This window comes from Salmo salar, chromosome ssa12 (assembly GCF_905237065.1).
Source record: "Salmo salar chromosome ssa12, Ssal_v3.1, whole genome shotgun sequence".
Taxonomy (NCBI): Eukaryota; Metazoa; Chordata; class Actinopteri; order Salmoniformes; family Salmonidae; genus Salmo; species Salmo salar.
The window spans coordinates 15,200,764-15,221,320 of record NC_059453.1 but is presented as its reverse complement, the minus strand read 5'-3'; the positions used below and the strand labels follow the sequence as shown (position 1 = coordinate 15,221,320).

Genomic DNA, 20,557 nt, shown 5'->3' with positions numbered 1-20,557 from the left:
CAGACACATGAGAAGACTGTTTGTTAACCAAACCCGTATGTCCAAGATTGTGTCCAACAGGTGAATTACAGGAGAAGGTGATTCACTCAATCCAACCAGGAGACTGGGTGTGGATCCAGTGTTGTAATGTTGTAATCACTGTGGTGTGGGCTGCTTTCACCTGTATGAGTGTGTTTGTGTTGTGTGGTTGTTGTTTGGTCCCGTGTGCGAGAGGTCTCGTTTCCAGGGCTCTGGAGAGATCGATAACGAAGCAGATGGTGAGATACGGACCGATTCCAAGTTCAGACCAGTGAGACGACAAATACCTACCGCCGAGCCTGGTGGAGGATTCATTTAATTATGAGGAACCCATGTTAGATGAGACCATCTTTAACGTTTAGGAAGACTGTTTCTTTAAATGAAGATCATAACGAAAATCCTGATCCGAAGTGTTATGATTGGAGATAGTCTTAGAACAGTCATCGATAAGTATGTGATGACAGTATATGCATTTGATGTCCTGAATTAGTTTGATTTTGTGTGACATTTCTGAATCCAATAAAAATACATGAGGAATAGTGTATGTGAAATATTTAGGCAATAGGGTGGATTGTAATGGAAATTATATGATTAAAGGTTTGACTAAATGATTTCACCCTGAAAATGTATAACCGAGTGATTATAAGGTTAACCTGTTAGGGCTAGGGGGCAGCATTGACACGGCTGGATAAAAAACATACCCGATTTAATCTGGTTACCACTCCTACCCAGTAACTAGAATATGCATATACTTATTACATATGGATAGAAAACACCCTAAATTTTCTAAAACTGTTTGAATGGTGTCTGTGAGTATAACAGAACTCAAATGGCAGGTCAAAACCTGAGATTCCTTTACAGGAAGTGGCCTGTCTGACCATTTGTTGAACTTCTTTTCCATCTCTATCATTTACTAAGGATCTCTGCTCTAACGTGACACTTCCCACGTCGTCCATAGGCTCTCAGAGCCCGGGAAAAAACAGAATGTCGTCATTCCAGCCCCAGGCTGAAACACATTATCGCCTTTCTCAAGTGGCCGATCAAGAGACACTAGCTTATGCGCGTGACCCCGACCGCCCCCGCCTTTGGGATTTTTTCCTCTGTTTGCCGAAAAGGAGATTCCCTGTCGGAATATTATCGCTTTTCTACGAGAAAAGTGTCGTAAAAATTGATTTTAAACAGCGGTTGACATGCTTCGAAGTACGGTAATGGAATACTTAGAATTTTATTGTCACGAATTGCGCCAAGCGCGTGACACTTCTTTACTATTTCGGATAGTGTCTGGAACGCATACGAACAAAACGCCGCTATTCGGATATAACGATGGATTATTTTGGACCAAACCAACATTTGTTATTGAAGTAGCAGTCCTGGCTGTGTATTCTGACGAAGACAACAAAGGTAATGAAACTTTTATAATAGTAAATATGATTATGGTGAGTGCTAAATTTGCCGGGTGTCTAAATAGCGAGCCCGTGATGCCTGGGCTATGTACTTAGAATATTGCAAAATGTGCTTTCACCAAAAAGCTATTTTAAAATCGGACATATCGAGTGCATAGAGGAGGTCTGTATCTATAATTCTTAAAATAATTGTTATGCTTTTTGTGAACGTTTATCGTGAGTAATTTAGTAAAATGTTAGCGAATTCCCCGGAAGTTTGCGGGGGGTATGCTAGTTCTGAACGTCACATGTTAATGTAAAAAGCTGGTTTTTGATATAAATATGAACTTGATTGAACAAAACATGCATGTATTGTATAACATAATGTCCTAGGGTTGTCATCTGATGAAGATCATCAAAGGTGAGTGCTGCATTTAGCTGTCTTCTGGGTTTTGGTGACATTATATGCTGGCTTGAAAAATGGGTGTCTGATTATTTCTGGCTTGGTACTCTGCTGACATAATCTAATGTTTTGCTTTCGTTGTAAAGCCTTTTTGAAATCGGACAGTGTGGTTAGATTAACGAGAGTCTTGTCTTTAAATGGCTGTAAAATAGTCATATGTTTGAGAAATTGAAGTAATAGGATTTTTAAGGTTTTGAAAATCGCGCCACAGGATAGATGTGGCTGTTACGTAGGTGGGACGAATTCGTCCCGCCTAGCCTAGAGAGGTTAATGTACTAATGTGTGTGTATGGGACAAGCTGAGACTTTAATATGTAGTAATGTAAGTGAGACGTTCAAGGAGAAGGGGAACTGTTAACAGACAACAATTTGTGACCACGGAGGAACTGATAACAGGAAGAAGTCTCCCTGTCCCGGGGGGACGGGGGAAGAAACATTGAGGCTACAGTAGATTAGGTACCAGGTGCAAGATATGATAAACAATGTATGTGTTGTAGAAAAGTTTGTAAACTGCATCGTCAGTGTTAGAGAAGAGGAGGGACATTTGTATGACGAAATGTGTAATATAAAAGGCTGTGTGCATTGTATGGATTTTAGAGCTCTCGTAAATAAACATTCTGATCATTGTAAGCTGGGTCTCAGTCTGTTTCTTTCAACCGGAACCTTACACCTTCTGGTATACACACTGAGTAGTTAAATTGAAGTTCGGTTTGAGAACATTGATAACTTAAATTCACGTAACAGGTAGTGGGTATGGGGTATGGTATTGGTATGGTAGGGGTATGGTAGTGGGTATGGGGTATGGTAGTGGTATGGTAGGGGTATGGTAGTGGGTATGGTAGTGGGTATGGGGTATGGTAGTGGGTATGGGGTATGGTAGTGGGTATGGTAGGGGTATGGGGTATGGTAGTGGGTAGGGTAGTGGGTACGGTAGTGGGTATGGTAGGGGAAATGGTAGCGGGTACGGTAGTGGGTATGGTAGTGGGTATGGTAGTGGGTATGGTGTATGGTAGTGGGTATGGTGTATGGTAGTGGGTATGGTGTATGGTAGTGGGAATGGTAGTGTGTATGGTAGTGGGTATGGTGTATGGTAGTGTGTATGGTAGTGGGTATGGTGTATGGTAGTGGGTATGGTGTTTGGTAGTGGGAATGGTAGTGGGTATGGTATATGGTAGTGGGAATGGGGTATGGTAGTGGGAATGGTATGGTGTATGGTAGTGGGTATGGTAGTGGGTATGGGGTATGGTAGTGGGTATGGTAGTGGGTATGGTGTATGGTAGTGGGTATGGTGTTTGGTAGTGGGAATGGTAGTGGGTATGGTGTATGGTAGTGTGTATGGTAGTGGTATGGGGTATGGTAGTGGGTATGGTAGGGGTATGGGGTATGGTAGTGGGTATGGGGTATGGTAGTGGGTATGGTAGTGGGTATGGTAGGGGTATGGGGTATGGTAGTGGGTAGGGTAGGGTAGTGGGTACGGTAGTGGGTATGGTAGGGGAAATGGTAGCGGGTATGGTAGTGGAAATGGTAGCGGGTACGGTAGTGGGTATGGGGTATGGTAGTGGGTATGGTGTATGGTAGTGTGTATGGTAGTGGTATGGTGTATGGTAGTGGGTATGGTGTATGGTAGTGTGTATGGTAGTGGTATGGTGTATGGTAGTGGTATGGTAGTGGGTATGGTGTATGGTAGTGGGTATGGTGTATGGTAGTGGGTATGGTGTATGGTAGTGGGTATGGTGTTTGGTAGTGGGAATGGTAGTGGGTATGGTGTATGGTAGTGTGTATGGTAGTGGTATGGGGTATGGTAGTGGGTATGGTAGGGGTATGGGGTATGGTAGTGGGTATGGGGTATGGTAGTGGGTATCGTAGGGGTATGGGGTATGGTAGTGGGTATGGTAGTGGGTATGGTAGTGGAAATGGTAGCGGGTACGGTAGTGGGTATGGGGTATGGTAGTGGGTATGGTGTATGGTAGTGGGTATGGTAGTGGGTATGGTGTATGGTAGTGGGAATGGTAGTGTGTTTGGTAGTGGGTATGGTGTATGGTAGTGTGTATGGTAGTGGGTATGGTGTATGGTAGTGTGTATGGTAGTGGGTATGGTGTATGGTAGTGTGTATGGTAGTGGGTATGGTGTTTGGTAGTGGGAATGGTAGTGGGTATGGTGTATGGTAGTGGTATGGTAGTGGGTATGGTAGTGGTATGGTGTATGGTAGTGGGTATGGTGTATGGTAGTGGGAATGGTAGTGGGTATGGTGTATGGTAGTGGGAATGGTAGTGTGTATGGTAGTGGTATGGTGTATGGTAGTGGGAATGATAGTGGTATGGTAGTGGGTATGGTAGTAGGTGCCGGGCGCACCGGTTTGTGTCAAGAACTGCAATGCTGCTGGGTTTTTCACACTATAGTTTCCCGTGTGTATCAAGAATGGTCACCACTCAAAGGACATCCTGCCAACTTGACACAACTGTGGGAAGCATTGGAGTCAACATGGGCCACCATCCCTGTGGAACACTTTCAACACCTTGTAGAGTCCATACCCCCACGAATTGAGGCTGTTCTCAGGGCAAAAGGGGGTGCAACTGAACATTAGGTGTAGTTCATGTTTTGTCCACTCAGTGTGTATATATAATGTGTGTATGTGTACCTTTGTGCAGGGCCTCGTTGGTCATGCGGTTGATGTAACGAGAGCTGCTCTCTGGAACCAGCCACTTCATTACTGTGTTAACACAAGACTTCCTGTAGGAACTCCATACACTGCCACTACAGGACGGGGATAGAAGAGAGAGATATTGTTGCACCCTCGACAACTACTATGATTGTTATTATTTGACCATGCTGGTCATTTATGAACATTTTAACATCTTGACCATGTTCTGTTATAATATCCACCCGGCACAGCCAGAAGAGGACTGGCCACCCCTCATAGCCTGGTTCCTCTCTAGGTTTCTTCCTAGGTTTTTGGTCATTCTAGGGAGTTTTTCCTAGGGAGTTTTTCCTAGCCACCGTGCTTCTTTCACATGCATTGCTTGCTGTTTGGGGTTTTAGGCTGGGTTTCTGTACAGCACATTGAGATATCAGCTGATGTACAAAGGGCTATATAAATAAATTTGAAATTTGAGATATGAAGAGAGAGAGATATGAGAGAGAGAGAGTGATAGATAAGAGATCGTCTCACCTGGTCTGACCCTTGACCTCAGTGAGGTCACCGACTCCGACGGTGTGACACACTCCTGTGTTGAGGTCCCAGCTCACCTGCAGACTGGAGTGGTAGGTGTTGGGCCTGGAAGACAACTACCAGTTAGTGTGAGTGACAGATAGATGCAATTAAAACAGCCCTCCAGACCCCAGAACACCTCACCAGGTGACTAGCCAGGAAAACAGCCCTCCAGACCCCACAACACCTCACCAGGTGACTAGCCAGGAAAACAGCCCTCCAGACCCCACAACACCTCACCAGGTGACTAGCCAGGAAAACAGCCCTCCAGACCCCAGAACACCTCACCAGGTGACTAGCCAGGAAAACAGCCCTCCAGACCCCACAACCCCTCACCAGGTGACTAGCCAGGAAAACAGCCCTCCAGACCCCAGAACACCTCACCAGGTGACTAGCCAGGAAAACAGCCCTCCAGACCCCACAACACCTCACCAGGTGACTAGCCAGGAAAACAGCCCTCCAGACCCCAGAACACCTCACCAGGTGACTAGCCAGGAAAACAGCCCTCCAGACCCCAGAACACCTCACCAGGTGACTAGCCAGGAAAACAGCCCTCCAGACCCCACAACACCTCACCAGGTGACTAGCCAGGAAAACAGCCCTCCAGACCCCACAACCCCTCACCAGGTGACTAGCCAGGAAAACAGCCCTCCAGACCCCAGAACACCTCACCAGGTGACTAGCCAGGAAAACAGCCCTCCAGACCCCACAACACCTCACCAGGTGACTAGCCAGGAAAACAGCCCTCCAGACCCCAGAACACCTCACCAGGTGACTAGCCAGGAAAACAGCCCTCCAGACCCCAGAACACCTCACCAGGTGACTAGCCAGGAAAACAGCCCTCCAGACCCCAGAACACCTCACCAGGTGACTAGCCAGGAAAACAGCCCTCCAGACCCCACAACACCTCACCAGGTGACTAACCAGGAAAACAGCCCTCCAGACCCCAGAACACCTCACCAGGTGACTAGCCAGAAAAACAGCCCTCCAGACCCCAGAACACCTCACCAGGTGACTAGCCAGGAAAACAGCCCTCCAGACCCCACAACACCTCACCAGGTGACTAGCCAGGAAAACAGCCCTCCAGACCCCAGAACACCTCACCAGGTGACTAGCCAGGAAAACAGCCCTCCAGACCCCAGAACACCTCACCAGGTGACTAGCCAGGAAAACAGCCCTCCAGAACACCTCACCAGGTGACTAGCCAGGAAAACAGCCCTCCAGACCCCAGAACACCTCACCAGGTGACTAGCCAGGAAAACAGCCCTCCAGACCCCAGAACACCTCACCAGGTGACTAGCCAGGAAAACAGCCCTCCAGAACACCTCACCAGGTGACTAGCCAGGAAAACAGCCCTCCAGACCCCAGAACACCTCACCAGGTGACTAGCCAGGAAAACAGCCCTCCAGACCCCAGAACACCTCACCAGGTGACTAGCCAGGAAAACAGCCCTCCAGACCCCAGAACACCTCACCAGGTGACTAGCCAGGAAAACAGCCCTCCAGACCCCACAACACCTCACCAGGTGACTAGCCAGAAAAACAGACCTCCAGACCCCAGAACACCTCACCAGGTGACTAGCCAGGAAAACAGCCCTCCAGAACACCTCACCAGGTGACTAGCCAGGAAAACAGCCCTCCAGACCCCAGAACACCTCACCAGGTGACTAGCCAGGAAAACAGCCCTCCAGACCCCAGAACACCTCACCAGGTGACTAGCCAGGAAAACAGCCCTCCAGAACACCTCACCAGGTGACTAGCCAGGAAAACAGCCCTCCAGACCCCAGAACACCTCACCAGGTGACTAGCCAGGAAAACAGCCCTCCAGACCCCACAACACCTCACCAGGTGACTAGCCAGGAAAACAGCCCTCCAGACCCCAGAACACCTCACCAGGTGACTAGCCAGGAAAACAGCCCTCCAGACCCCAGAACACCTCACCAGGTGACTAGCCAGGAAAACAGCCCTCCAGACCCCAGAACACCTCACCAGGTGACTAGCCAGGAAAACAGCCCTCCAGAACACCTCACCAGGTGACTAGCCAGGAAAACAGCCCTCCAGACCCCAGAACACCTCACCAGGTGACTAGCCAGGAAAACAGCCCTCCAGACCCCAGAACACCTCACCAGGTGACTAGCCAGGAAAACAGCCCTCCAGACCCCACAACACCTCACCAGGTGACTAGCCAGGAAAACAGCCCTCCAGAACACCTCACCAGGTGACTAGCCAGGAAAACAGCCCTCCAGACCCCAGAACACCTCACCAGGTGACTAGCCAGGAAAACAGCCCTCCAGACCCCACAACACCTCACCAGGTGACTAGCCAGGAAAACAGCCCTCCAGAACACCTCACCAGGTGACTAGCCAGGAAAACAGCCCTCCAGACCCCAGAACACCTCACCAGGTGACTAGCCAGGAAAACAGCCCTCCAGACCCCAGAACACCTCACCAGGTGACTAGCCAGGAAAACAGCCCTCCAGACCCCAGAACACCTCACCAGGTGACTAGCCAGGAAAACAGCCCTCCAGACCCCAGAACACCTCACCAGGTGACTAGCCAGGAAAACAGCCCTCCAGACCCCAGAACACCTCACCAGGTGACTAGCCAGGAAAACAGCCCTCCAGACCCCAGAACACCTCACCAGGTGACTAGCCAGAAAAACAGCCCTCCAGACCCCAGAACACCTCACCAGGTGACTAGCCAGGAAAACAGCCCTCCAGAACACCTCACCAGGTGACTAGCCAGGAAAACAGCCCTCCAGACCCCAGAACACCTCACCAGGTGACTAGCCAGAAAAACAGCCCTCCAGACCCCACAACACCTCACCAGGTGACTAGCCAGGAAAACAGCCCTCCAGACCCCAGAACACCTCACCAGGTGACTAGCCAGGAAAACAGCCCTCCAGACCCCAGAACACCTCACCAGGTGACTAGCCAGGAAAACAGCCCTCCAGACCCCAGAACACCTCACCAGGTGACTAGCCAGGAAAACAGCCCTCCAGACCCCAGAACACCTCACCAGGTGACTAGCCAGGAAAACAGCCCTCCAGAACACCTCACCAGGTGACTAGCCAGGAAAACAGCCCTCCAGACCCCAGAACACCTCACCAGGTGACTAGCCAGGAAAACAGCCCTCCAGAACACCTCACCAGGTGACTAGCCAGGAAAACAGCCCTCCAGACCCCAGAACACCTCACCAGGTGACTAGCCAGGAAAACAGCCCTCCAGACCCCAGAACACCTCACCAGGTGACTAGCCAGGAAAACAGCCCTCCAGACCCCACAACACCTCACCAGGTGACTAGCCAGGAAAACAGCCCTCCAGAACACCTCACCAGGTGACTAGCCAGGAAAACAGCCCTCCAGACCCCAGAACACCTCACCAGGTGACTAGCCAGGAAAACAGCCCTCCAGACCCCCACAACACCTCACCAGGTGACTAGCCAGGAAAACAGCCCTCCAGAACACCTCACCAGGTGACTAGCCAGGAAAACAGCCCTCCAGACCCCAGAACACCTCACCAGGTGACTAGCCAGGAAAACAGCCCTCCAGACCCCAGAACACCTCACCAGGTGACTAGCCAGGAAAACAGCCCTCCAGACCCCAGAACACCTCACCAGGTGACTAGCCAGGAAAACAGCCCTCCAGACCCCAGAACACCTCACCAGGTGACTAGCCAGGAAAACAGCCCTCCAGACCCCAGAACACCTCACCAGGTGACTAGCCAGGAAAACAGCCCTCCAGACCCCAGAACACCTCACCAGGTGACTAGCCAGAAAAACAGCCCTCCAGACCCCAGAACACCTCACCAGGTGACTAGCCAGGAAAACAGCCCTCCAGAACACCTCACCAGGTGACTAGCCAGGAAAACAGCCCTCCAGACCCCAGAACACCTCACCAGGTGACTAGCCAGAAAAACAGCCCTCCAGACCCCACAACACCTCACCAGGTGACTAGCCAGGAAAACAGCCCTCCAGACCCCAGAACACCTCACCAGGTGACTAGCCAGGAAAACAGCCCTCCAGACCCCAGAACACCTCACCAGGTGACTAGCCAGGAAAACAGCCCTCCAGACCCCAGAACACCTCACCAGGTGACTAGCCAGGAAAACAGCCCTCCAGACCCCAGAACACCTCACCAGGTGACTAGCCAGGAAAACAGCCCTCCAGAACACCTCACCAGGTGACTAGCCAGGAAAACAGCCCTCCAGACCCCAGAACACCTCACCAGGTGACTAGCCAGAAAAACAGCCCTCCAGACCCCACAACACCTCACCAGGTGACTAGCCAGGAAAACAGCCCTCCAGACCCCAGAACACCTCACCAGGTGACTAGCCAGGAAAACAGCCCTCCAGAACACCTCACCAGGTGACTAGCCAGGAAAACAGCCCTCCAGACCCCAGAACACCTCACCAGGTGACTAGCCAGGAAAACAGCCCTCCAGACCCCAGAACACCTCACCAGGTGACTAGCCAGGAAAACAGCCCTCCAGACCCCAGAACACCTCACCAGGTGACTAGCCAGGAAAACAGCCCTCCAGACCCCAGAACACCTCACCAGGTGACTAGCCAGGAAAACAGCCCTCCAGACCCCCAGAACCCCTCACCAGGTGACTAGCCAGAAAAACAGCCCTCCAGACCCCAGAACCCCTCACCAGGTGACTAGCCAGGAAAACAGCCCTCCAGACCCCAGAACACATCACCAGGTGACTAGCCAGGAAAACAGCCCTCCAGACCCCAGAACACCTCACCAGGTGACTAGCCAGGAAAACAGCCCTCCAGACCCCAGAACACCTCACCAGGTGACTAGCCAGGAAAACAGCCCTCCAGACCCCAGAACACCTCACCAGGTGACTAGCCAGGAAAACAGCCCTCCAGACCCCAGAACACCTCACCAGGTGACTAGCCAGGAAAACAGCCCTCCAGACCCCAGAACACCTCACCAGGTGACTAGCCAGGAAAACAGCCCTCCAGACCCCAGAACACCTCACCAGGTGACTAGCCAGAAAAACAGCCCTCCAGACCCCACAACACCTCACCAGGTGACTAGCCAGGAAAACAGCCCTCCAGACCCCAGAACACCTCACCAGGTGACTAGCCAGGAAAACAGCCCTCCAGAACACCTCACCAGGTGACTAGCCAGGAAAACAGCCCTCCAGACCCCAGAACACCTCACCAGGTGACTAGCCAGGAAAACAGCCCTCCAGACCCCAGAACACCTCACCAGGTGACTAGCCAGGAAAACAGCCCTCCAGACCCCAGAACACCTCACCAGGTGACTAGCCAGGAAAACAGCCCTCCAGACCCCCAGAACCCCTCACCAGGTGACTAGCCAGGAAAACAGCCCTCCAGACCCCCAGAACCCCTCACCAGGTGACTAGCCAGGAAAACAGCCCTCCAGACCCCACAACACCTCACCAGGTGACTAGCCAGGAAAACAGCCCTCCAGACCCCAGAACACCTCACCAGGTGACTAGCCAGGAAAACAGCCCTCCAGACCCCAGAACCCCTCACCAGGTGACTAGCCAGGAAAACAGCCCTCCAGACCCCAGAACACCTCACCAGGTGACTAGCCAGGAAAACAGCCCTCCAGACCCCAGAACACCTCACCAGGTGACTAGCCAGGAAAACAGCCCTCCAGACCCCAGAACACCTCACCAGGTGACTAGCCAGGAAAACAGCCCTCCAGACCCCAGAACACCTCACCAGGTGACTAGCCAGGAAAACAGCCCTCCAGACCCCAGAACACCTCACCAGGTGACTAGCCAGGAAAACAGCCCTCCAGAACACCTCACCAGGTGACTAGCCAGGAAAACAGCCCTCCAGACCCCAGAACACCTCACCAGGTGACTAGCCAGGAAAACAGCCCTCCAGACCCCACAACACCTCACCAGGTGACTAGCCAGGAAAACAGCCCTCCAGACCCCACAACACCTCACCAGGTGACTAGCCAGGAAAACAGCCCTCCAGACCCCAGAACACCTCACCAGGTGACTAGCCAGGAAAACAGCCCTCCAGACCCCAGAACACCTCACCAGGTGACTAGCCAAGAAAACAGCCCTCCAGAACACCTCACCAGGTGACTAGCCAGGAAAACAGCCCTCCAGACCCCAGAACACCTCACCAGGTGACTAGCCAGGAAAACAGCCCTCCAGACCCCACAACACCTCACCAGGTGACTAGCCAGAAAAACAGCCCTCCAGACCCCAGAACACCTCACCAGGTGACTAGCCAGGAAAACAGCCCTCCAGACCCCAGAACACCTCACCAGGTGACTAGCCAGGAAAACAGCCCTCCAGACCCCCAGAACCCCTCACCAGGTGACTAGCCAGGAAAACAGCCCTCCAGACCCCAGAACACCTCACCAGGTGACTAGCCAGGAAAACAGCCCTCCAGACCCCAGAACACCTCACCAGGTGACTAGCCAGGAAAACAGCCCTCCAGACCCCCAGAACACCTCACCAGGTGACTAGCCAGGAAAACAGCCCTCCAGACCCCAGAACACCTCACCAGGTGACTAGCCAGGAAAACAGCCCTCCAGACCCCCAGAACCCCTCACCAGGTGACTAGCCAGGAAAACAGCCCTCCAGATCCCAGAACACCTCACCAGGTGACTAGCCAGGAAAACAGCCCTCCAGACCCCAGAACACCTCACCAGGTGACTAGCCAGAAAAACAGCCCTCCAGACCCCACAACACCTCACCAGGTGACTAGCCAGGAAAACAGCCCTCCAGACCCCAGAACACCTCACCAGGTGACTAGCCAGGAAAACAGCCCTCCAGAACACCTCACCAGGTGACTAGCCAGGAAAACAGCCCTCCAGACCCCAGAACACCTCACCAGGTGACTAGCCAGGAAAACAGCCCTCCAGACCCCAGAACACCTCACCAGGTGACTAGCCAGGAAAACAGCCCTCCAGACCCCAGAACACCTCACCAGGTGACTAGCCAGGAAAACAGCCCTCCAGACCCCCAGAACCCCTCACCAGGTGACTAGCCAGGAAAACAGCCCTCCAGACCCCCAGAACCCCTCACCAGGTGACTAGCCAGGAAAACAGCCCTCCAGACCCCACAACACCTCACCAGGTGACTAGCCAGGAAAACAGCCCTCCAGACCCCAGAACACCTCACCAGGTGACTAGCCAGGAAAACAGCCCTCCAGACCCCAGAACACCTCACCAGGTGACTAGCCAGAAAAACAGCCCTCCAGACCCCAGAACACCTCACCAGGTGACTAGCCAGGAAAACAGCCCTCCAGACCCCAGAACACCTCACCAGGTGACTAGCCAGGAAAACAGCCCTCCAGACCCCAGAACACCTCACCAGGTGACTAGCCAGGAAAACAGCCCTCCAGACCCCAGAACACCTCACCAGGTGACTAGCCAGGAAAACAGACCTCCAGACCCCACAACACCTCACCAGGTGACTAGCCAGGAAAACAGCCCTCCAGACCCCAGAACACCTCACCAGGTGACTAGCCAGGAAAACAGCCCTCCAGACCCCCAGAACCCCTCACCAGGTGACTAGCCAGAAAAACAGACCTCCAGACCCCACAACACCTCACCAGGTGACTAGCCAGGAAAACAGCCCTCCAGACCCCAGAACACCTCACCAGGTGACTAGCCAGGAAAACAGCCCTCCAGACCCCAGAACACCTCACCAGGTGACTAGCCAGGAAAACAGCCCTCCAGACCCCACAACACCTCACCAGGTGACTAGCCAGGAAAACAGCCCTCCAGACCCCACAACACCTCACCAGGTGACTAGCCACAATTGTCTGTTTTGTTGAAGCTGAGATGAAGTGTGACTATGCCTTTACTAAAAAACAGATGTGTGTGTATAGGTGTGTGTGTGAATAGGTGTGTGTGTGTGTGTGTAGTGTATATGTAGTGTAGCTACCTGCAGTGTTCCTCTTCAGGGTTGGAGAACGCCAGCAGCAGCAGCCCAATGTTGATCACCACTGTGTTAGTCTCTGGACACACCTGACACACACACAATACAAAACACAATACACACCATTACTGTCTGACCCGATTGAGTGTGTGTGTGTGTAGAGTGTGTATATATACACAGTGTGTAAGTGTGCACGCTTGTAGATTGTGTAAGAGTCCGTAGATGCTCCTGTGTGTGTGACCGCATGCATATGGGTCGTGTGTATATGTCTATAGTGTGTGTGTGAGATATATATCTCACACACAAACACACACGCCTACAGTTGAAGTCAGAAGTTTACATACACCTTAGTCAAATACATTTGAACTCAGTTTTTCACAATTCCTGACATTTAATCCTAGTAAAAAATCCCTGTTTTAGGTCAGTTAGGATCACCACTTTATTTTAAGAATGTGAAATGTCAGATTAATAGTAGCAAGAGTTATTTATTTCAGCTTTTATTTCTTTTATCACATTCCCAGGGGTCAGAAGTTTACATACAATCAATTAGTATTTGGTAGCATTGCCTTTAAATTGTTTAACTTGGGTCAAACGTTTCAGGTAGCCTTCCACAAGCTTCCCACAATAAGTTGGTTGAACTTTGGCCCATTCCTCCTGACAGAGCTGGTGTAACTGAGTCAGGTTTGTAGGCCTCCTTGCTTGCACACGCTTTTTCAGTTCTGCCCACAAATATTCTATAGGATTGAAATCAGGGCTTTGTGATGGCCACTCCAATACCTTGACTTTGTTGTCCTTAAGCCATTTTGCCACAACTTTGGAAGTATGCATGGGGTCATTGTCCATTTGGAAGACCCATTTGCGACCAAGCTTTAACTTCCTGACTGATTTCTTGATGTTGCTTCAATATAGCCATGGAATTTCCCTTCCTCATGATGCCATCTATTTTGTGAAGTGCACCAGTCCCTCCTGCAGCAAAGCACCCCCACCCCCGTGCTTCACGGTTGGGATGGTGTTTTTCGGCTTGCAAGCCTCCCCCTTTTTCCTCCAAACATAACGATGGTCATTATGGCCAAACAGTTCTATTTTTGTTTCATCAGACCAGAGGACATTTCTCCAAAAAGTACAGATCTTTGTCCCCATGTGCAGTTACAAACCGTAGTCTGGCTTTTTTATGGCGGTTTTGGAGCAGTGGCTTCTTCCTTACTGAGCGGCCTTTCAGGTTATGTTGATATAGGACTTGTTTTACTGTGGATATAGATACTTTTGTACCCGTTTCCTCCAGCATCTTCACAAGGTCCTTTGCCATTGTTCTGGGATTGATTTGCACTTTTCGCACCAAAGTACATTCATCTCTAGGAGACAGAACGCATCTCCTTCCTGAGCGGTATGACGGCTGCGTGGTCCCATGGTGTTTATACTTGCGTACTATTGTTTGTACAGATGAACGTGGTACCTTCAGGCGTTTGGAAATTGCTCCCAAGGATGAACCAGACTTGTGGAAGTCTACAATTTTTTTTCTGAGGTCTTGGCTGATTTCTTTTGATTTTCCCATGATGTCAAGCAAAGAGGCACTGAGTTTGAAGGTAGGCCTTGAAATACATCCACAGGCACACCTCCAATTGACTCAAATGATGTCAATTAGCCTATCAGAAGCTTCTAAAGCCATGACATCAGTTTCTGGAATTTTCCAAGTTGTTTAAAGGCACAGTCAACTTTGTGTATGTACACTTCTGACCCCACTGGAATTGTGATACAGTGAATAAGTGAAATAATCTGTCTGTAAACAATTGTTGTGTCAAGAACAAAGTAGATGTCCTAACCGACTTGCCAAAACTATAGTTTGTCAACAAGAAATTTGTGGAGTGGTTGAAAAACTAATTTTAATGACGCCAACCTAAATGTACGTAAACTTCCGACTTCAACTATGTATGTATGTATGTATGTATGTATGTATGTATGTATGTATGTATGTATGTATGTATATATATATACTGCTCAAAGAAATAAAGGGAACACTTAAACAACACATCCTAGATCTGAATGAAAAAAAGAATCTTATTAAACACTTTTTTCTTTACATAGTTGAATGTGCTGACAACAAAATCACACATAAATAATCAATGGAAATCCAATTTATCAACCCATGGAGGTCTGGATTTGGAGTCACACTCAAAATTAAAGTGGAAAACCACACTACAGGCTGATCCAACTTTGATGTAATGTCCTTAAAACAAGTCAAAATGAGGCTCAGTAGTGTGTGTGGCCCCCACGTGCCTGTATGACCTCCCTACAACGCCTGGGCATGCTCCTGATGAGGTGGCGGATGGTCTCCTGAGGGATCTCCTCCCAGACCTGGACTAAAGCATCCGCCAACTCCTGGACAGTCTGTGGTGCAACGTGGCGTTGGTGGATGGAGCGAGACATGATGTCCCAGATGTGCTCAATTGGATTCAGGTCTGGGGAGCAGGCGGGCCAGTCCATAGCATCAATGCCTTCCTCTTGCAGGAACTGCTGACACACTCCAGCCACATGAGGTCTAGCATTGTCTTGCATTAGGAGGAACCCAGGGCCAACCGCACCAGCATATGGTCTCACAAGGGGTCTGAGGATCTCATCTCGGTACCTAATGGCAGTCAGGCTACCTCTGGCGAGCACATGGAGGGCTGTGCGGCCCCCCAAAGAAAATGCCACCCCACACCATGACTGACCCACCTCCAAACCGGTCATGCTGGAGGATGTTGCAGGCAGCAGAACGTTCTCCACTGCGTCTCCAGAATCTGTCACGTCTGTCACGTGCTCAGTGTGAACCTGCTTTCATCTGTGAAGAGCACAGGGGCGCCAGTGGCGAATTTGCCAATCTTGGTGTTCTCTGGAAAATGCCAAATGTCCAGCACGGTGTTGGGCTGTAAGCACAACCCCCACCTGTGGACGTCGGGCCCTCATACCACCCTCATGGAGTCTGTTTCTGACCGTTTGAGCAGACACATGCACATTTGTGGCCTGCTGGAGGTCATTTTGCAGGGCTCTGGCAGTGCTTCTCCTGCTCCTCGTTGCACAAAGGCGGAGGTAGCGGTCCTGCTGCTGGGTTGTTGCCCTCCTACGGCCTCCTCCACGTCTCCTGATGTACTGGCCTGTCTCCTGGTAGCGCCTCCATGCTCTGGACACTACGCTGACAGACACAGCAAACCTTCTTGCCACAGCTCGCATTGATGTGCCATCCTGGATGAGCTGCACTACCTGAGCCACTTGTGTGGGTTGTAGACTCCGTCTCATGCTACCACTAGAGTGAAAGCACCGCCAGGAAGCATAGGAACTGAGAAGTGGTCTGTGGTCCCCACCTGCACAACCACTCCTTTATTGGGGGTGTCTTGCTAATTGCCTATAATTTCCACCTGTTGTCTATTCCATTTGCACAACAGCATGTGACATTTATTGTCAATCAGTGTTGCTTCCTAAGTGGACAGTTTGATTTCACAGAAGTGTGATTGACTTGGAGTTACATTGTGCTGTTTAAGTGTTCCCTTTATTTTTTTGAGCAGTGTATATAACAGAGTATATGTTGTGTACTATATAACATAGCCTATAGAGTATATGTTGTGTACTATATAACATGGCCTATAGAGTATATGTTGTGTACTTTATAACATGGCCTATAGAGTATATGTTGTGTACTATATAACATGGCCTATAGAGTATATGTTGTGTACTTTATAACATGGCCTATAGAGTATATGTTGTGTACTTTATAACATGGCCTATAGAGTATATGTTGTGTACTATATAACATGGCCTATAGAGTATATGTTGTGTACTATATAACATGGCCTATAGAGTATATGTTGTGTACTTTATAACATGGCCTATAGAGTATATGTTGTGTACTTTATAACATGGCCTATAGAGTATATGTTGTGTACTTTATAACATGGCCTATAGAGTATATGTTGTGTACTATATAACATGGCCTATAGAGTATATGTTGTGTTCTATATAACATGGCCTATAGAGTATATGTTGTGTTCTATATAACATGGCCTATAGAGTATATGTTGTGTACTATATAACATGTGTGAATGTTTATAGGTCTATAGTATATATATATGTGTGTGTAGTGTGTGCATGTGTGTGTAGTGTGTGCATGTGTGTGTAGTGTGTGCAGTGTGTGTGAATGTGTGTGTAGTGTGTGTGAATGTGTGTGTAGTGTGTGTGAATGTGTGTGTAGTGTGTGAATGTGTGTGTAGTGTGTGAATGTGTGTGAATGTGTGTGTAGTGTGTGAATGTGTGTGTAGTGTGTGTGTAGTGTGTGAATAGTGTGTGAATGTGCGTGTAGTGTGTGAATGTGTGTGAATGTCTGTGTAGTGTGTGAATGTGTGTGTAGTGTGTGAATGTGTGTGTAGTGTGTGAATGTGTGAATGTGTGTGTGAATGTGTGTGTAGTGTGTGAATGTGTGTGTGAATGTGTGTGTAGTGTGTGAATGTGTGTGTAGTGTGTGTGAATGTGTGTGTAGTGTGTGAATGTGTGTGTAGTGTGTGAATGTGTGTGTAGTGTGTGGATGTGTGTGTAGTGTGTGAATGTGTGTGTAGTGTGTGAATGTGTGTGTAGTGTGTGAATAGTGTGTGAATAGTGTGTGAATGTGTGTGTAGTGTGTGAATGTGTGTGAATGTGTGTGTAGTGTGTGAATGTGTGTGTAGTGTGTGAATGTGTGTGTAGTGTGTGAATGTGTGTGTGTAGTGTGTGTGTAGTGTGTGTAGTGTGTGAGTAGTGTGTGTGTAGTGTGTGAATGTGTGTGTAGTGTGTGAATGTGTGTGAATGTGTGTGAAGTGTGTGTAGTGTGTGTGTAGTGTGTGAATGTGTGTGTAGTGTGTGTAGTGTGTGAATGTGTGAGTAGTGTGTGTAGTGTGTGTGAATGTGTGTGTAGTGTGTGTGAATGTGTGTGTAGTGTGTGTAGTGTGTGTAGTGTGTGAATGTGTGTGTAGTGTGTGAATGTGTGTGTTGTGTGTGAATGTGTGTGTAGAGTGTGTAGTGTGTGAATGTGTGTGTAGTGTGTGTAGTGTGTGTAGTGTGTGAAGTGTGTGTAGTGTGTGTAGTGTGTGTGAAGTGTGTGTAGTGTGTGTGAAGTGTGTGAATGTGTGTGAATGTGTGTGTAGTGTGTGTAGTGTGTGTAGTGTGTGTGAAGTGTGTGAATGTGTGTGTAGTGTGTGAAGTGTGTGTAGTGTGTGTAGTGTGTGTAGTGTGTGAATGTGTGTGTAGTGTGTGTAGTGTGTGTGAAGTGTGTGAAGTGTGTGAATGTGTGTGAATGTGTGTGTAGTGTGTGTGAATGTGTGTGTAGTGTGTGTAGTGTGTGTGAAGTATGTGAATGTGTGTGTAGTGTGTGTGAATGTGTGTGTAGTGTGTGTGTAGTGTGTGAATGTGTGTGTAGTGTGTGTAGTGTGTGTAGTGTGTGTGAAGTGTGTGTAGTGTGTGTGAAGTGTGTGAATGTGTGTGTAGTGTGTGAAGTGTGTGTAGTGTGTGTAGTGTGTGAATGTGTGTGTAGTGTGTGTAGTGTGTGAAGTGTGTGTAGTGTGTGTGAAGTGTGTGAATGTGTGTGAATGTGTGTGTAGTGTGTGTGAATGTGTGTGTAGTGTGTGTAGTGTGTGTGAAGTGTGTGAATGTGTGTGTAGTGTGTGTGAATGTGTGTGTAGTGTGTGTAGTGTGTGTGAAGTGTGTGAATGTGTGTGTAGTGTGTGTGAATGTGTGTGTAGTGTGTGTAGTGTGTGTGTAGTGTGTGTAGTGTGTGTAGTGTGTGTAGTGTGTGTAGTGTGTGTGAAGTGTGTGAATGTGTGTGTAGTGTGTGTAGTGTGTGTGAATGTGTGTGTAGTGTGTGTAGTGTGTGTGTAGTGTGTGTAGTGTGTGTAGTGTGTGTAGTGTGTGTGTAGTGTGTGTAGTGTGTGTAGTGTGTGTAGTGTGTGTAGTGTGTGTGTAGTGTGTGTAGTGTGTGTAGTGTGTGTAGTGTGTGTGTAGTGTGTGTAGTGTGTGTAGTGTGTGTAGTGTGTGTGTGTGTGTAGTGTGTGTAGTGTGTGTAGTGTGTGTGTGTGTGTAGTGTGTGTGTAGTGTGTGTAGTGTGTGTAGTGTGTGTAGTGTGTGTAGTGTGTGTGAAGTGTGTGAATGTGTACCTCCAGTATAACAACGTCGTAGTCGTTGAAGGAACAGAACTGAGGAGCCCAGCGGGCGTCGCTCCGGATCACCTCGTTTATCAGGTACTCAAAGTCCAGAGTCAACTGCTCCACACACACACTCTGTAGGACACACACACATTAGCATGTTCAGGTTTACTGCACTTCTCCTGGACTTGGGTTCCTTCCAAATACTAAGTGAAGACAACAGGTCTAAATATTAACACACTCAGGTCCTGTGTCTCTCAAACAAATCTCTCTTATTTCTCTCCTTCGCTGATCTCCCTCTCTCCATTGGTAGGACTGGATTTTTATTCTCACACACACACACACACACACACACACACACACACACACACACACACACACACACACACACACCTGTCCGTTGTGGGGCCCAGTGACCAGCTGTAGGTTGCGTCCCTTCAGGTCAGTCACAGTGAAGGGCAGCTGGACCTTATCATCCTCATAACCTGGAGGGAGGGAGGGAGGGAGGGAGGGAGGGAGAGTGGAAGAGTGGGAGGGATAGAGGGAGAGTGGGAGGGATAGAGTGAGGGAAGAGAGAGAGGGATAGAGTGAGGGAAGAGAGAGAGGGATAGAGTGAGGGAAGAGAGAGAGGGATAGAGGGAGAGTGGGAGGGAGAGTGGGAGGGATAGAGGGAGGATAGAGGGATAGAGGGAGGGATAGAGGGGGGATAGAGGGATAGAGGGAGGGATAGAGGGAGAGTGGGAGGGATAGAGGGGAGTGGGAGGGAGAGATAGAGGGAGAGTGGGAGGGTGAGTGGGAGGGATAGAGGGAGAGTGGGAGGAGAGTGGGAGGGAGAGTGGGAGGGATAGGGAGGAGAGTGGGAGGGAGAGTGGGAGGGAGAGTGGGAGGGTGAGTGGGAGGGATAGAGGGAGAGTGGGAGGGATAGAGGGAGAGTGGGAGGGAGAGATAGAGGGAGAGTGGGAGGGATAGAGGGAGAGTGGGAGGGAGAGATAGAGGGAGAGTGGGAGGGTGAGTGGGAGGGATAGAGGGAGAGTGGGAGGGAGAGTGGGAGGGAGAGTGGGAGGGATAGAGGGAGAGTGGGAGGGTGAGATAGAGGGAGAGTGGGAGGGTGAGTGGGAGGGATAGAGGGAGAGTGGGAGGGAGAGTGGGAGGGAGAGTGGGAGGGATAGAGGGAGAGTGGGAGGGTGAGTGGGAGGGATAGAGGGAGAGTGGGAGGGAGAGTGGGAGGGAGAGTGGGAGGGATAGAGGGAGAGTGGGAGGGAGAGTGGGAGGAGAGTGGGAGGGATAGAGGGAGAGTGGGAGGGATAGAGGGAGAGTGGGAGGGTGAGTGGGAGGGATAGAGGGAGAGTGGGAGGGAGAGTGGGAGGGAGAGTGGAGGGAGAGTGGGAGGGAGAGTGGGAGGGATAGAGGGAGAGTGGGAGGGAGAGTGGGAGGGAGAGTGGGAGGGTGAGTGGGAGGGAT

General features: G+C 49.9%; 1 protein-coding gene across 1 annotated transcript in view; it reads right to left on the bottom strand.

The window, feature by feature from the left end:
• Nucleotides 1-20,557, bottom strand: part of LOC106595439 (DDB1- and CUL4-associated factor 15) — a 43,374-nt gene that overhangs the window by 8,918 nt on the left and 13,899 nt on the right. The window contains exons 6-10 of the mRNA XM_045692057.1: nucleotides 19,490-19,581; nucleotides 19,109-19,231; nucleotides 12,963-13,045; nucleotides 5,032-5,136; nucleotides 4,501-4,616 (exon numbers count right to left, since the gene is read on the bottom strand). Of these exons, the coding sequence (XP_045548013.1) occupies nucleotides 4,501-4,616; nucleotides 5,032-5,136; nucleotides 12,963-13,045; nucleotides 19,109-19,231; nucleotides 19,490-19,581 (519 nt within the window). The remainder of the gene's footprint in view (nucleotides 1-4,500; nucleotides 4,617-5,031; nucleotides 5,137-12,962; nucleotides 13,046-19,108; nucleotides 19,232-19,489; nucleotides 19,582-20,557) is intronic.